Here is an 18649-nt window from a genome sequence, read left to right on the forward strand (position 1 = left end):
TCATCGTAGAATGAAGAATTCACTGAATGAATTGCTGAATGGACTCTTGTAAAGCGGGTAGTGGTTTGATCTGTGCCGTTGTACGCATCAGCAAGCTAGGTGGATATACTCGACAGACAACAATGAAATGTAATAATTCGATCTTCCAAATCAAGTAATTACGTGAGATGATTGTTGTGCTGTCAAAATGAATGTCGGGCTGGAGATTTGCAAGAATATTGTGCTTCAAAACAGTGCCCTGTGGATTTTTATAGCAGCTGTGAGAGTAAATGGGGTTGCACTGATTTAACATCAATATCTTGCAGGGGGTACCCCATTTGTGCTGCATCTTCTTTAGCAGCCTCAGACGTGGCACCTTATCAAAGGCCTTCTGACAATCCAGGTAAACAATATACATTGATTATCTTTTGTTTATCCTGCTGTTCCTCAAAGAATTCCAACATATTTGTCAGGCAAAATCTCTCCTTCACAATACCATGCTAACTTCGGCCTATTTTATCATGTGCTTCTAAGTAGTAAGAAACATCCTTAATAATGGACTCTAAAATCATACCAACTACAGAAGTTGGGCTAACTGGTCCATAGTTTCCCTCTTTTGCTTTGCTCCATTATAGTGGAGCAACACTTGCAATTTTCCAGCCCTCTGGGACCTGGTGATTCTTGAAAGATCACCACCAATGCCTCAGCAAACTCTAAAGCTACCATTTCCTGAACCCTGGGTATAGTCCATCTGGTCGAGGTAACTTATCCACCTTCAGACATCTGAGCTTCTCAAGCACATTCCCCTTAGTAATAGCAATTCCACCTTCTGCCCCAATTCTCTTGAATTTCAGGCACATTATTGTTGTCTTCTGCTGTGAAGACTGATGCAAAAAAACTAATTCAATTCATCTGCCCTTTCTTTATTCCCCATTATTACTTCAGCATCATTTCCCAGAGGTCCAATGTCCACTCTAGCCTCTCACTTACTCTTTATATATCTGAACCTTTGCTATCCTCTTTTATATAATTAGCTACCTGAACTTCATATTTCATCTTTTCTGCCCAGATTGCCTTTATACTTGCCTTCTGTTGGTTTGTAAAAGCTTCCGAATCCTCTAGCTTCCCACTAATCTTTGTAATATTATATGCCTTCAATTTTAGTTTTACGCTGTCTTTGACTTCCATTGTCAACCACGGTTGCCTCATTCTCCTCCTGGAATCTTTCTTCCTCTTTGGGATGAAAAGATCCTGCGTCTTCCAAATTATTCCCTGAAATGCCTAGCAAAATAACCAGTTTAAGTAAAGTGTGCTCAGATATTACCTAGTTCTTATATTTCATTTAGCGCCGAGAGATGGAAAAGACACCTGTGTGAAGACCATATTCTTTGCGCTGGGCAATCTATTTGATGAGAAAATGTAGGAACGAGGAACTGCAGATGTTGGTTTACCAAGGAAAGCACAAAGTAGTGGAGTAACTCAGTGGGCCAAGCAGCATCCCTGGAGAACATGGATAGATGACGTTTCGAGTCGGGTGAATTGTCACTTATCCATATTCTCCAGCGATGCTGCCTGACCCGTTGTGTTACTCCAGCATTTGGTGTTTTTCCAAGCTATTGGATGAGAACAGCCTTTTGCTTATCAACCATTTACCATTGAATAAATATTTACATCTTTGATAATGAGCTGGAGACCGAACTTGCAATAAATTATGTATTTTACAATAAAGCCTATTTCTTCATCTGTTTATATACCCTGTATTGGTCAAAGTAAGAGCCCAAATCTACTGCAACAAATGAAACTCATGATCAAAAACAGTCCTTCCATAAAAGGCAACATTATTTCTAGTGCAAATGGTAACGAGTGAAGAATAACCACAAAAAGCAGAGGATGCACTCGTACTAAAGCAGCCGTCAGTCTTGAATGACAGTGGAATTAACCAATTTTTGTTGCTCTACCAGACTGATCTCGAAGTGCAGTTATTTGCAAATTTGGTATCACGCAACAGATGGAAATGAGGCTGCCAGGTCGGGAAGCTGTCCTGGTTTCTATAAAAAATATATCTGGATGGTAGAGTTTTTTTGGTTTTGTAAGCGGATGTTATTTTTCTGGCCTAACCTTAGAGATCCTTCAAGGGCTGTCAGAGACCAGGAGATGAGAAGCAAGATATTTCACCGAAAGGGTTGGCAGCCAGTGTCATCCAACAAACCTTTTTTTAATCCATCCAAGAATGATAATTCTTGTGGCTGTTTGATGTTTTGATGTTTGCATGTTTTATGAATTGCAAAAATAGAATGGATTCTGGTCTTTTGAGTGCAGAAGAAACCATTAAAAAACTAGTTAGGTGTTAATTTTAGACATTTTTTAGGAATGATGTGAAGACCATTTATAAGGTGTAGAGATTTTCCAGGATGATGCTAGGATTCAAGGTGAGTGAGGAATTTGTGGTTATTTTACAATTAAGTGACAATGTTGCTCACATTATGACCAGAAGATGACTTCCACTGAGAAAAAATGTCATTAGAGGACAAAGATTTAAGATTGACAGAAGAGCCAGATATTTTTTGGGGACGTGACTGGTTCTGATCTGGTGTGCACTACTTGGAAGCTTATTTGGTTTTTACAGGGAAAAGCTTTTGTTTCCAAACTATCAAATCAAATCAGATAATACTGCACATGAATAAAATCAGGTTATACGCATGTACAACAGGTAGAACGAAAAGAGAAATACCATAGTGAAGAATAGCTTATCTGCATTATAGCCCAAAAAAGTCCAATATCCGTAATGAGGTAGGTTGGTAGATCGGAACAACCCTAGCTTATGGAAGGACCTGTCAGTAGTCTGATAACAGGGTTTTGGGCAACCCCTCACGATTGAGGATGGATTATTTTGATTTTGGTATTATTGATTTTGAAGTAGCTATTGAGTAGATGGCAGCTTATGGGGAAAGTGAGTGGGTAGTTTGAGGTGGGTGCACTGTTTTTACCACATACATAAGGTATGTCTATCTGACATGCGGCCATGAGGCTCTCTACCATCATGAAAGTTCCTTCTACATTTTCAACAGGCGTGAGCCACAGATGCTCAGGAGTCGGTAGGGATTTTGCATTTCTTCAAGAGGGTTTTGAGCAAGGTCACTGCTGCCTGGTAGAGCATAAATAATGTAATGGTCTAAGGCATGATCTTGAATACCTATTTCCTCCATTGACTCCAAGTTGTGTTGAAGCACTGAAATGTTGAATTTCATAATCAATGTTGAACTTGGTTGAAAAGTGGCTTATGAGATACGGGGAACCAAATGCATGTACTTATGGGATTTGCCATGAATGATTGTAGTCAACAGTGTGGTGTGGTGCAACAAGTTTTTGGAAGGCCTTTGTAGTACAGCTGCTGTACTACTTTAGGCCTACTGTATCTGCTCGAGTAAAGGCAGCACTGAAGGCTTTGAGCCAGGCATCTGAACACGCAGAATTCCAAGTGCTGTCTGCATACTGTTGCTCGACTACTAAAGTTTGGACATCGAAGGTTCTAGATTGGTGTTGCCGGAAGTTGAACAACTTCCTATCATCTCTGAAGATGAGCAGTTTAATGATGTCTCTCATAAAAGTCAATTGTAATTACTTGGAAAGTCAATTGGATAATTACAAGGAATCACAGGTTCCTTGGGGGAAAAGGCAGCAAAATGAGGTATTCCTTCCTTCAAAGATCTGGTTCAATGGACTTCATCTGCACTAAATAATTGATGTAAACCACTTTGAAACTTCATAATCTAAACCAGTTTTGCTGAGCTGCATTCTGAGGATGCGAAGTATGCCGGGTGTTAAATAACATTGTTCATGATGATCTTATATTGGAAAAATAGGCAAAAATCTATACTCGGCTGAGAGTTCACTTTATGTGAGTTTATATTCGTTACTTACTCAAACTTCCTGGGATAAAATAATTGCGAGGAAAGAATAAATAGAGAGCCCTTTAAGGCATTTTAGACTGCTTCAGTAAAGATGCTTTAGTAGTGCAGTCACTGTTATCAGGAAGGGAGTGTGGCAGGTCATTTCAGCACGGCAAGTTCCCACAAGTGATAATATGATAATGACTAAATCATCAGCTTACAAACAATTCAATATGTTGATTTAGTTTACATCTGTGTTGTTGGTTGGGTTTATTTTTGTTTAAAGATGTGACTTTTTTTCTCATTAAAGCCATAATTTAAGCAACGAATTTCAAATATGTATCAAGACTAAGAATACATTCCGTACTGTGTAGCAATGTTACAAAATGTTGAAATTCTAAAAATCAAGTCTGCAATTTATCCCATCAGATAAAGCATAAAAAGAAGTTTAATTTGACACCTAATTCACATTCATATCTTCAGTATTAAAAAAGTTATGGCCATTTTCATACTCTGAAATTAGCATCTTGTTCCCTATTGCTTTTCCATTGACTTAACTCAAAAGCTGTGATCGAGGACAGTCAAAAGCCTATAACTTTCTTAAAAATTAAGAGAACTGAAAGAAAATTTCAGTTATTGTAGATTGAAGCATTCTGAAACAAATATGAAATAAGTAAGATTACTTGGATGACCTGAAATTAAAGCATATAATTAGTTAGTTACCTAATTGTAGCTAATTACAAAATTCAATTACTAGATCTAAACATCTATCCATTTCTTAAGAAAATGTTAACATTTTTAAATAGCCTAAATGTCTAAATAACATTCACACAAGAATTCACAATATAACATGATTTTTAAATCTCATTGTCAGGAATTTATAGGCCAAATTGAAGGAATTTAGTGTTTAATTCCCGTAAATTAATGGCCATTTTAATCATCTTGCGAGTGGGTTTTTGTGGAACGCGATCGATTAGAACGTTGCGGTTTGCGATGAATTTAAACCCCATATCGGCAGGAAACATAGACATAGAAACATAGAAAATAGGTGCAGGAGTAGGCCATTTGGTCCTTCAAGCCTGCACCGCCATTCAATATGATCATGGCTGATCATCCAACTCAGTATCCTGTACCTGCCTTCTCTCCATACCCCCTGATCCCTTTAGCCACAAGGGCCACATCTAACTCCCTCTTAAATACAGCCAATGAACTGGCCTCAACTACCTTCTGTAGCAGAGAGTTCCAGAGATTCACCACTCTCTGTGTGAAACACTGCCGGTTTGTATGGGGCCCAAATCACATTTTTGCAACGTGAAATTATGATTAAAGTCATCCTAAGAAGCAAGTTTATATGTAAAATAAACAACTTACCTTGCTTTGTCCCGTACGTGAGATCCGTTCCGTTGCCTGCGTTGACGGCGTTAGATGTCGCTTTTTATTTTACTCCAGCGCTGAAATTGTCCCACGGTTTAAAAAAAAATTCAGAGAAAGGCAGTCGGTACGAATTTTCAGCATCAGGTAGCAGCCCGAGAAAATATATCTCGGACAGGCAGGAGAAAACGGCATTTTAATCCGGCCCCCCCTCCTCAAAGGAGCCAAAGTCGCCCACACGGCCAGTGACAGAACTGCAGCGTCGCTGAAGGTAAGTTTTGTAACATACCTATACTGTTGACCATTACAGGGAAGCAGAGCTTTAGCACTGCAGGTGTTTGTTGAACGCCAGGTGTGAATTGGTTGGCAACAAGCAGCTTTGTGAGAAACATAGAATCATAGAAAAATAGGTGCAGGAGTAGGCCATTCGGCCCTTCGAGCCAGCACCGCCATTCAGTACGATCATGGCTGATCATCTAAAATCAGTACCCCGTTACAAGCGGGGAAATAACACTATCTTTCTCCTCAGAGGAAACAAATGAGTTCCTGGATCCGGTGAAGACACCGACAGGCCTGGTTGGGGAAGAAGCAGCCTCGTTGCCTGCCCCTCTACAACCAAGCACTTTGTCCAACTTCTCCCTCAAGCATCTGGGAACTGAAATCCAGTGAGTATTTGTCATCATTTGTCATTTTTAGCGGGAAGAATATTTAAAGGTCAATTTGCTACAATTGAAAGGTGCTGTCTGAAAGCAGCAGTTTGAGCGGGTTCAATATAGAATGAATATTTACAATATTACAAAAAGGTTGCAGTTGTGTACCAAATTAATTAGACTAATTGGAGAGCTCGACCAAAAAGCTAGCGCTAAAGTTATGGTCTGAATGGCTACCTTCTATGCTGCGTCATTATGTAAAATCTGGGAAAGGCCTTGGTCTACATAATGACCCCTAAACCTTTCAAGGCCCCTTAATTGCCTTTCTTTTTTTTTTAATTCTTCCCCATTCCCACCCTTCCCAAACCTTCACTAGGCAATTTGGCCATTATTTTCAATTAATTTATGTGCTAATTTACTGCAGACATTTAAAATGTTTTGACATTTTGGACATTTTGGTCTGAGCTATATCGTATTAACCATCCCATCTCCTCTGTTCCACTGATAATTCAGCAAAGGGTGATGGCTCTTGGGTGATGTGCTGGGGGGTAAGGTAATGAATCTGTAACGTCTTGAATCAGGGAGGGTTGAAAAAAAAATCCTGTGCAGAAAGAAAGAATGCAGCCATTCTTCCACCCTGACTTGGAAAACAAAATGTGCAGGCTCATTTAATAACTTTAAATGAGATCAATGGATAATTGCCAAACCAAAAGGTTTAAAAGGACATGGAGCCAAAATGGATTGTACTCGAATGGCTGTTTCTACTGGAATTGATCAGGGCTCAGCTTCCATTAGTCAGGGATTGTGCATTGGAAAAATATATTTTAATAATTCTGTTTGGAATATATGAGCCACAAATGCATTAGGTTTGCTGATAAATTCATAGCAGAAGCTGAGAGAAACTTCATTGCCCAAGGAGTGGTTAAAATGTGGAACTTGCTACTACATAGAATGGTTGACACAAATATCTGAAAGGGGAAGCTGAATAAACATGAGGTTGGGGGAAACAGGTTGAAATGATTGAGGAAGAATGAAGAGGTGCTTTGGGTGGATGCTTGTGTAGAGTGTAAACATTGCATTAGGCCAACTGGGATGTTCGCAATATCCTTGCTCCGTTAGCTCCGAGTTTTGATTCTGATTCTTGATAACAATCTGAAGTTCCAGTTTTAACACCAATGGAATGCAATGCTGTGTGCGTTGAAACTTGGAACAGGCTTCAAACTTTAGAACTTTAAAAATATAGAACATTTATGGAAGGAAATATGCCGAATGTCTGCAGATCGTAAAAGTGTTGGACTTTGACCCAACAATGTGCATATTTGAGTGATTTCAAAGTTGGATTTTAATAAAAAGCAAACTGTCGAGGAACTCAGCGGGTCAGGCAGCATGTGTGGAGGGAACTAGACAATCTCGAATAAAGGTCCCAACCTGAAATATTGTTGGTCCATTTCCCTCTAGATCTGTTACCTCAGCCACTAAATTCTTCCAGCAGTTTTTTTTGGCTCAAGATTCCAGCATCTGGAGTCTCTTTGTGTCTTAGTTTCGGTTTAATGTTGTTTCTAATAACTGCATGCAGCCACTCACTGAAGATTTTGTTTATGCCAATAACTGCTCGGTTATGATTTCATTCTTGTGTTTCTGCTCTACATCCCCTCCTCCCTCACCCCCAATCTCCACTACTGACCCCTCCCCTCGTGCAGAAATTTTGGTTCAAAAACTGTGCTTCAGTTCTGTGGGAACAAGCCGTTGAGGGAAAATCGAACAAGCTGTGAAGAAATGAACCAGGCAGCAAGTGAAATGAGCGGAAGTCCAGCCCTGCCCAAAGGAGAGGATACATCAGGTAGAGCTGGGTGGATGGACCAGAGGGTGCAAATGGAGGTGATGAGAAGAAATGAGAGTAGTTCCAGGCAATAAAATAAAAAAGCCCATTTTGGTTATTGGATTTAGCTATGCTGGAATGTGCTTTAATCTGGGGATATATATCTGTCATAATTTATTGTTTTTTTTTTTTTTAAACCTAGTTAACCTGGGCTGCTAATTAATTGTTCTTTTTAGTGAATATAGTGCTTGTGAAGTTAGGTGCTATTGTACTGTATGCAATGCATGGCAAGCCCTCACAAACATGCTTAAAACAAGGGACCAGATATTCTCTCAGATAATATAAATTGCCCAGGATGCCGAGTAGATCTTTTGTCATTGAAATCATATTGCAGGATTTTTTTAAGACTGGAAGATTGGGGCCTTGGTTTATAGTCTCATCCAGGGTAGGAAATCTCTAACAGCACCGGAAGTCAGATTACAACTCTGGGTGAGAGGAGAACCATGCCTTCTGCCTCACGGGTTAGAACATTTGCTGCAGCCCTTGAAGCTGATCTGCAGGACATACAGGCATCTTGATTAATAGCACAGATTAATATCTAGTACTACACACAGATAATAAATGTTACACATTGGGTTATAAAACCAATGGAATGTACAGCTTGAAAGTGTGGAGGTAGCAAATTTAGTCTTATCTTGTCAAAAAGTAATTGGCTAGATATTTGAAGGAGTTAAATTTGCAGGATTACAGGAAAATTGCAATCAGGATAAGAACAAAGAATAGCTCTTTCCATTGGCTGGCACAAGACCAAATGACTGATGGCAATGCTATTACCATTGTACGAGTACAAAAGGATTTAGTGCAGTAACGTTGGAGGGAAATATATTTCCCTGAAGTGAAACTCAGTTCCATTTTTTAAATGTAACCTGTAGCTTGCGGCTTGGGAATAGAATTCTTAATTTGGACCTGCATAAATCAAATATTGAAGCTGTTGTCTTGCCTGTTTACCTTTACAATTGGCTTTAATAGAAAGAAATTGTGCTTGGATGAGTGTGCAATAGGCCTACATCTTGCCCCGCATCCCACCTACCACCCCTTCTCCACATTTGTTCCCTTCAGTTAAGGAGTGTCACCTGGAAGTACAGAAGCCTCTACCCCGAAAGACTTCAACAGCCGGCAATTTGAGAAACTTAGTCAATTTTCTCAACACTGGTCCAATGTGGCAGGAGAGGTTTGCAGTGAAGGATGGGACTTCCCCAGCCGAATTAAACAAGGATGTCTTGAGACTCACCAGGGAGCTGAATGCACAAAGGGTAAGGCAACTTATGCAATAACTACTGTAGCAGGCGTGTTTATTGAAGTTGTACCCAAAATATAAGTTCCATTTCTAGAGGGTGTTTCTTCCTTTAAATTTTGTAGCAGCTAGTTAGCTTCCCAGGCCTCTTGAACAGGTGTTTGTGAGAGAGAACAAACTTGCACTTTTGTACCATTCCACAGTCACTGCTTTGTGAAGTGACTTGAAATGGGACACACCCAACAGCCCAGACCTTTGGCTTCCTGGCAAAGAATGGGAACAACCCACTGAGCTGTGGCTCATGTCCAAGGGAGGAGACCTTGAATATCTCCACATGATCAAAGTCCCGCAGCCCTGTTATCACCCCAGCAATTTCCTCTGCATTTTATCAAACATCTGTTTAACTTTCGGTTTTCATACCAAGGAGGTATTATAGCTGCCTTCAATAAAGTACAATAAATTGATTGTGGAATTCAGGATCCCAAAAAACCTTAAACAGTTTTTGAGCCTTTCTGCCTCCACTTTCCTATCTGACATTTGAGTTTCAGACCCCCATTCAAAATTATTGAATGGAATTATTTTTCCTCGGCTCACCTCAAATTATTCTCTTCTGAATTCTCAGGTAATTGACATCCCTGCTAAGTCATAGAATCATAAAGTGATACAGTGTGGAAACGGGGCCCTTTGGCCCTACTTGCCCATACCGGCCAACATGTCGCAAAGTGAAATGAGTAATTCCCATTCATGATAATCTGGCCACTAATTTAATACACATCAATAAAATGTCCCCTCTGTACCAATATTGTGAGGAAAAAGAGCCTAATTTAACCAATTCCTCCTCATAATCAAACTTTCCTCCAGTCCTCGTGAGTTTATCCAGCGGCTTCGCTGGCGTGGTTGCACCCATCCTGCAGTGCAGTGACCATTTGCTGATTCACCACCACAGGAACTGGTGAAGCTCCTGCACAGGGCTCTGGAAGCAGCGCAGCAGGAGAAGAGGGCTTGCGGCTCGTTTCTCACGGCTGATGACTCTACCCGCCTGGAGCTGGTGCGGCACAAGGTGCGGCAGATCAGGGAGCTGGAGAATCGCGTGTGCTCGCTGGAGAAGGAGAGGCACGAGATGGAACAGAACCTGAAGCTCCAGCAAACCCACGTCGACGAGCTGAAGCAGCATGCCCAGCTGCTGATGGACAAGAACCACGCCAAGCAGGAGGTCATCCTAAAACTCACCGAGCAGATGGTAGCCAAGGAGACTGAAAAGCCAGAATTTGACGAGGTTATCGCCACAACCCTGGACGAGTTGAGGACAAAGGTTTCACACATGCAGGTAAAGGGATAAAGCTGACAAATGATGACAGTAGCTGCTTGTACAGTGACTTGCCATCATCATCTTAAATCAGTTAGAAATGGACAATGGGATAAATAAAGTTATATCGTATGCATACTGGGAGCACTGTGACAAAGCTAATGGAGCTGCCACCTCACCGTGCCAGTGATCTGGGTTCAGTCCTGGTGCTCCCTGTGTGGAGTCTCCCTGTGGATGATCAGCCATGATCATATTGGATGGCAGTGCAGGCTCGAAGGGCCGAATGGCCTACTCCTGCACCTATTGATGGAAATTGGGGGAGAAGAGTTTGCAGGAGAAATGATGGTGGTGTTCTGTGAACTTACATTGTGTTGATTGGTCAGGCAGCTTCCTCTTGGGTGGTAAAGGTAATATTGGATGCTTGAATTAGAAAAGACGTTAAAACAGGCAGAGGGCATTCAGCCCTTTAAGGATTGCTTCAATTCATTTCCATCGCTCGTTAGCATCATGGCTGATATGTGTCCTGGCATAATTCTCAGATTTAATAAGGTTTTTTTTTTTTTTCAGTCTCCAGAGGTGTTGGTCAGGAAAGAATTCCAAATTTTCACTTGCATTTGTGTGAGGTGGTACTTCCTGACATTACTCCTGAATAGTCATCTCTTTGACTTAGCGCACCTATTGAAACACAAAAATAAAGGAAAAATATGAGTAGGAGGCTTTGTTCTTGCACTGCCATTTAATGCTCCCATACCCCTCTATTTATCTATCCATCACATGTTTATCCATTTCCATTTTCTACTTATCAGAGGCAATAGCTTCTGTCTAATGAACTTGTCCATTGCCTTAATAACCCAGCATATCAATTTGTAACTTATTTTCCTTTGTATTTCACGGAGAGATAAACAAATTGCTGTTTCTACCTTGATTTCCTTTGATTTGCATGGTTACATTAAAATAGAAAAAAACATTTAGTCCCTCGAACTGTTCCACTTTTCATTTAATTTGTGGATGAATTGTGGCCTGACTCTGCATGCTCTCCTCCTTCCCTCACCCTATCTTAGTACTCTTGATTAACAATCATAGGTTTATAATTAACAGTTGATCTTGCATCAATTGATGATTGAAGAAGAGAGTTTGGAAGTCTTCACATTCTCCCAACACAATTGCCATCTACCTTCACACGTGCCTCTAACTCGTAAATATTCCTGGGTGATGCGCAGGTATGCTGCAGAGCAAAACGTGGTCAGGCACTCCATAAGGAAAATTCTAGAATAGACACAGTAAAGCTATATTTGTGTTTGATGGTTTCATGGATTAGAGAAAGGTTGAAATGTTGAAATGAGAATTCAGGAGTTGGGGGCAGTACAGTTGAAGATACAACTGCTAAAGAGGGGGCAATGAAATTTGTAAATAACAAGTGCCAGTTCTGGATGGGTGCAGAGATCAAAGAGGTTTCTAGAGCTGGAGGAAATTGTGTTACTGCAGCAGAGGACGGTGGGGTGTAAGAACACTTCCCCTTTTTAAAAAAAAAAGGCCATATTTTGTTACGCGTAAATGCAAGATCATCTTGGTAACGTGTCTCAGCAAACAACATTGTATTCAACCCAATAACTTCCTGCTGAATCATAAAATTAAGGCCTTGTTTCATTTTTATTTGGTCATTCCCCTGCTCATTTTCATTAGATCTGCAGTTGCCCACACCACTTCAAATATTTTTGCAGTTCCTTATTTGGAAGTCCCTATGTCCTTTAAGGTAGTGCATTGTAAGTTATGGACAAACCTGAGGTACTTGGAGGTTATCAATTCAATCATTTGGTTTTTCTTCAAATAGGATGTTCAAGAAGCCTACAATACGCAAAACAAGTTCTTGAATTCTGAGATCTATCAGATCACCAAGCTGTGGCAGAACGCCAGGGATCATGAGAAGGCCCTGTCCATGAAGGTACAGGGGGTGGTGTGGGGGAGGGAGCTTGTATCTGGTTACCTATGTAATGTGGGTCATGCGACAGATTGTATCAGTTTGCAACTCGAGTGGTGGCGCCATCGAGCGTGGCAGCCTCGCCAGCAGCTGTCCGTCCTTTCACCCTTTATGTTATTTTTAGTCTGTCAAAGAGTATGTTTTTGGAGGTCTTTTAGTCTTTTATGTAGGGTTGGGGGGGGGGGGGGGGGGGGGGGGGGGGGCGAGGGGAAACACACTTTCCCAGTCACTTCCTGGTCAAAGATGCTTCTTTTCTCCGAGCCGCATCTTCGCCCCCACACCCTCACGGCCTACCATCTGGATTGGCGCGGCCTTTCCTGCTGGAGACCAGCCAGAGCTTCAGCAGCGGCGCAGCACTGAACTCCATCGCGGAGTGGGCGATGCCTTACCGGGGATCGCCGTGTTGGAGCTGTGGAATGTTGGGCCTGCCGACTTTAACACCGTGGAGCTGTGGTTTGCAGAGCTTCCAGCCGCAGGTGGCGCTGACTTTAACATCGCAGAGTTAAAGATCCTTTGCCGGGGATCGCCAGTGTTGAATCTCCGCCCAGCTCGGCCTGTGGACTTCAGAAGCCGCGGTCTCCGGTAAGAAGTGGACGATTTGGAACTACAAGCCACTGAGAGTGTTCTTCCGTTCTGACGCCGGTGCTCCAAACATCCCGGCGAGAGGGCCTGAACATCGGGCCACCGTAGCGGCGACTGCGGAGGGCTCAAAGCCCCCGACCACGGGTGGACAAGAGGAAGACGACTGAAGTTTATTGCCTTCCCTCACAGTGGGAAATGTTGATTCCACGATGTTAAATTCTATAGTGTTGTGTTCATTTTATTTTATCTGTGTGGCTGTATGGTAACTCAAATTGCACTGCACCAATTAGTGTATGTGACAATGTAACTTGAACTTGAGAAAGTTGGCTGTAAATACAATGGCGGGTTTTTATATCAATTAATATTTGTTTGTTTCCAGTGAACTGGAGTTGCCATTCTCTCTTTGCAAGAGCATAATAACTATGAACAGGAGCAGGCCTCCAGGCTGTCCCACCATTCAAAAGACCATGTTTGAGGCTCCTCCTCAGCTTTACTCTCTCACCTGATCCCTTCCCTTAGTATCCCACAGTCCATTAACGCAGCCTTAAATATAATATTTGAGCATCCATAACCTGCAGATATAGAGGATTCCAAATGTCTGCAACCCACTGATCTTCTGCTCATCTAAATCCTAAGTGGCATGCCTCTTACCTTCATACCATTACCCATTTCAGGTACCCTCATTCTTTTGTCTGGCACTGTAATTCCACTAAAATATGATAGTCAGATCTGACATTTTAAAATGCAGTATGCTGAGGCATTGTGGACTATCATCCGAAACATACACCACCACAAACTAACATTGTGACTGCATATTTTTCAGTCTATTATCACTGTCAAAGTCAACGGATTAACCCAGGTTAAATTCATTGAGTTCCGAAAGGCAGATTGCGAACAAAACCAGGCAAACTTGAAAAGGCAGTATTAACCTAATGAAGCACGTTGGACAAAACTAAGCCTTTGTATCTTGGATGATAAATTAGAACTTGCATCAATCTCAAATAGTTGTCAAGATCAAATCCATTGGAAGCAGTGAATTTTAAAGAGGCCACAAGATTAAGGAGGATTTTGAATGTAAGCTGGCAAGACAGACAATGACCAAAGCACACGGAATTAAGAAAGTTGGCTAAGGAACCGGAGTGGGACACAAAGAGTAATTTTTATTAAGGAATGTTAATCTCAGGTACTCTGCTTGAAAGGGCATGAACAGAGTGAAGTTTCATAAACTGAATCAAATTAATTGAAAATCTTGGAATCTTGAACAAAGAGGAGAGGATGGAGGCAAACCTCCCTCGGTTTGAAGAGCAAGAAGGGCTCCTACTGTTTTGTATAACATTTTCACTGTGCTTCCAATTGATTTGATGGTAAACTGTTGACAACTATTTGAGATTGATGCAAGTTCGAATTTGTCATCCAAGATACAAAGTGCACTTTGGCAGTTGCTTTGTCTGACGTACCAAATGACATGTTGCAGACACCGAGTCAGTAACTGAGAGCTAAAGCAATGGATGTAATTGGGTTTGCAATTATTCTTTTTTTTATTCCTAAGGTATGGGCTGCCAGCAGTAGTTTAAGCCTCTCAAGATCGACTTTACCTTGAACCCATTGCAGTCCTGCCAGTGACTGTACCCGTCAGTGCTATTAGCAGGAAGTTTGGCAGGATTTGGACTCGGTGACAATGAGGAATGACAATACTGTACAGCATACTGCCACGTCTAGATGTAAAAAAGAAACAACTTGCTTTTTTTCCCTGTTAATCTTGTCAGGAATCCCTTTTCAAACAAACGGGGATTCGATCCCACAGGGAGTGATAGCAAATTCCAATGTGCACAGCATTCAATTATTTTGGGGAGGTAGACTTCAGAGTGTCTGGCTTTAGAACTGCTTTCCACAGCCAATCCAATTTGGCCCATGAAGTTGCAGGTGGGTGACTGGTGTTGCCACCTGCTGAGCACATCAAAATTCCCCCAAATTGTTGCGTTCAATATAGCTAGCCAGTAGACCCAGAGTATGTCCAGAAGCTGCCTTGATGTATTTTGTGAATCTTTCTACTGTCTCTCCTTCCTCGTGATATTTGTCACTGAAGGTATTTGAAGGATATTCTGAAACCTTTTCTGAATCTGTGATTAATCCTATTCCCCCAGACCTGCCAAAATATTTCCTTAAAAAGTATTTGTTCAATCCCCTTTGGCAAATTCCATTAGAATCTGCTTTCAATGTCTGTCTAGGCAAAGCACAAGCCTCTGACCAAAAAAACATTGTTTATATAAAAGTTTTGCATTTTACTTAAAGTGCAATTTCTAATGATTACTAATTCTCCCACCAATTAGAACCATTGCTCACTATCTGTTCTGTTGGAAAGACTCTTGTCTGGAATTTCCATTTACTTTCTGGATTACGTCATTGCACAGTTAAATGAGCAGATATTCTTGTTTACTTTTGGAACCTCCCTTTCTCTTGTTCCAGTGTGCATATCTCGAGGCCAGATACTGTCAGATTGAGAGTAAATACCTGGTCATGCTTCACAAGCTCCAAAACATAAGTGGCCAAGATGAAACCTGCCAAGAAATAGTAAAGCAATTCATTGCTGAGCAGCTGAAATGGGAGATTAAGCAGGAATCCAATCTTGCAATTGGCCAGATTTGCAGGTGAGTAAAACAAGGTGATATATTTTATAGGTGATATATTTTGAAGAATTAAAGAAAAGTCATACATGTCACCTCGGGTTGTGCCTATGAAAGAACATCGGCAGCTCTATCCATAAAAACATAATTATGTGAAATTCATTGTATCTACTCTCCTTGCCTCTGGATTGGATTTTCGAAACAGCTTTGCTCAGCCCCTGCTATAATTTGCATAATTTAAGGAAATAAAGGGCCTGTCCCACTTTCACGACCTAACTCACGACCTTTTTTACTCGTGGACATTTTTCATCAGGCTAGAAAAACGCCCCGACCTACTTGATGCCACGAGCACCTATGACTAGCATCACGACCTACCTACGACCTCGTGACGACCATGCTGCGAGTATGAGTCAAGGGCAAACTCGGCAGAGGTCATGAATTAGGTCGTGAAAGTGGGACAGGCTCTTCGGGCTCTTAAGGCTCTTAAAATTGGTAGTGGGGAACAGATAATCTTACCATAGGTGTTTGGAGGGAAAATTAGACTATTTGTGATCCATGAAGGTGTTGAAGGGCTTTCCAGCCAGAGAGGTTCTTTTGAATTGTAGATCACTGTTGTAATCTAGAAAACACACAGAAAGTTTGTGTTTTGCAAATCTCCCAAGCAGCAATGCAATTATGCAGAGATAATTTGCTTTAATAATGTCGATTAAGGGTTACCAATTGGCTGGGGCATTAGGGGAGATCTATCCTACTCTTCCGTGCTCTCTTACATTTGAGTGAAGAACAGGTGGAACACCTCATCCAAAAGACAATGGCGCAGAGTCACTTTCTTGCACTATAAGTCTTATGTTTTTGTGAACTGGTTTCTGGATAGAGACTTGACTTAATCCTCTGTCTCTGGGAGGGCACTCACCATTAAGCCACCATTGTATTTAGATATTATGCTCCCATTCCCGTTCTGTGTTCCGAATAATAAGTCTTCCTCCAAAAGCTGCCTCGACCTCTAATGAATGTAAAAGATTCATTAGTCAATAGTTCAACAGAGATCCCAAACCTCTGTCCACTACACCTGTCTTCCAGCCAATAATTGTAAGTAGAACATATAAAAGTACATCACAGGAACAGGCCCTTCCACCCACAATCTCTGTGCTAAACATATGTCAAGATTAACTAAGGTCATCTGTCTGTACATGATCCATATTAATTTGCCTAGCTAGCAGCCTCCCATACCGTCATATCTGCTTCCACCACCACTCCGGGCATCACATTCCAGATATCTATGTAAGACAAAAATCCTTCCCCGCACATCTCCTTTTAACTTGCCCCTCTCATCTCATGCCCCTCTGGTCTTTGAAGCTTAATGAGCTGGTCTTCTTTACAGATCTAACGAAGGGTCTTCAACCTCTGTATGGTTCCCTTGTTCCAGGGCAAAGAACCCTGCCTTTCCAGCCTCTCCTTATAACCTAGTCCCAGCCACAAGCATGTGAATTTTTTTCTGCACCCACTATAGCTTAATCACATCGTTCCAATAAGATGGTAACCAGAACTGCACATAATATTCCAAGTGTGGTCACATCAATGTCTGCTACAGCTATAACATGACTCTTGTGTTCAGTGCTCTGACCAATGAACGCAAGCCTGTTATAAGCATTCCTCTCCTGCCTGTCTAAAGGGCCTGTCCCACTGTACGAGGTAATTCAAGAGTTCTCCCGAGTTTTCCCCTGATTCAAACTTGGAGAATGTCCGTAGCGGGTCCATAGGAGTTCGTGGATGTCTCGAAGCGGTTCGTACGAGTAAAAAGTAACCAGTTTTTTCATCATGAGTATTTTTTTACTCGTGGACATTTTTTGCAGTGTTAAGAAACATCACGAGTTTACCGGATTTCCCGAGTACCTACCGTTAGCATTAAGAGCCGCTCCGACACATCCACGAACTCCTACGGACCCGCTACGGACATTCTCCGAGTTCGAATCAGGGGAAACCTCGGGAAAACTCTTGAATTACCTCGTTCAGTGGGACAGGCCCTTAACTGTTGCCACTTTCAAGAAACTTTGCAATTGTACTCCTTGGTCTCTCTGTTCAACAACACTCCCCAGCACCTTGTCAATGACTGTTTATGTCCTGCCCTTTTGTAACTTCCCTAAATAGTTCACTCTGCATTTGTCTGATTTAAATTCCATCTGCCATTCCTCTGCCCACTTTTCCAATTAAACGAGATCCTGTTGTAAATTCTACCACTCTGACCAAGCTTCTCTCTAACATCTCCTTAATTTTAGTTGATAAGGTTCCTGTGAAGGACTTTTTGTCAAGTTAAAATCATTAGATACACAATTTGATGCTATTGGTCATTTGCAGCTACCTAAGGAACTGGTGCACTACAATCTGAGAACAATATCCTGCATTCTGTAGCCTCCCTTTACTCAATCTATTGTACTTAAATTTGAACTGATTGTATCTATGTTTGGTATATCTGATCTGTGTGGACAGCATGCAAAACAAAGCTTTTCACTGTACCTTGGTACATGTGACAATCTAATATGTTCACTAATAAACTGTTTCTATCACCTACTTTCTCCCATCCTCAATCCCAAGTGAGCATGATGAATATGGCTTCAAGTTGGTATCTTCCCCAGTGCAGGACCAAAACATCCTAGCCAAAATCCAAGCTCTTGAACGAAAATCCAACGACCTGATTCTCGGCCAGGATGGTCAGGAGAAAAACATCCAGGTGAGGTGGGAAAACCAACTGTCCGGTAAGAACTTTGGAGAACTCATGCCGTCACCAGAGTTAAAGAACCTGATCAGAAATGGCATCCCCAAGGAGCATCGAAAGCATGTTTGGAAATGGTGCATCAATAGACGGGTTCGACACATCAGGGAACGATACGGCAGCAACCGTTACCAGGAGCTGCTGAAGCTTTGCAAGAACAAGCAGCAAGCAGCCTCCAAGCAGATCGAGCTGGACCTCCCACGGACACTGACCAATAACACACACTTCAGCTCGCCCTCTTCCAAGATGGTTCAGATGTTGCGCCGGATGCTACTGGCATACTCATGGCAAAACCCAGATATTGGGTACTGTCAGGGACTGAACAGGTATCCACCACTGTGCCACATGCACACACATTCATTGATTGATTGAAACGTTTAGGCCAT

At 41.7% G+C, this 18649-nt stretch overlaps 1 protein-coding gene across 1 annotated transcript in view; it reads left to right on the top strand.

The window, feature by feature from the left end:
* Positions 1 to 18649, top strand: part of tbc1d2 (TBC1 domain family, member 2) — a 62349-nt gene that overhangs the window by 26775 nt on the left and 16925 nt on the right. The window contains exons 4-10 of the mRNA XM_055632472.1: positions 5770 to 5905; positions 7591 to 7730; positions 8829 to 9022; positions 9950 to 10330; positions 12141 to 12251; positions 15336 to 15517; positions 18086 to 18589. Of these exons, the coding sequence (XP_055488447.1) occupies positions 5770 to 5905; positions 7591 to 7730; positions 8829 to 9022; positions 9950 to 10330; positions 12141 to 12251; positions 15336 to 15517; positions 18086 to 18589 (1648 nt within the window). The remainder of the gene's footprint in view (positions 1 to 5769; positions 5906 to 7590; positions 7731 to 8828; positions 9023 to 9949; positions 10331 to 12140; positions 12252 to 15335; positions 15518 to 18085; positions 18590 to 18649) is intronic.

The sequence above is a fragment of the Leucoraja erinacea genome, chromosome 3 (assembly GCF_028641065.1).
Source record: "Leucoraja erinacea ecotype New England chromosome 3, Leri_hhj_1, whole genome shotgun sequence".
NCBI classification, from domain to species: domain Eukaryota; kingdom Metazoa; phylum Chordata; class Chondrichthyes; order Rajiformes; family Rajidae; genus Leucoraja; species Leucoraja erinaceus.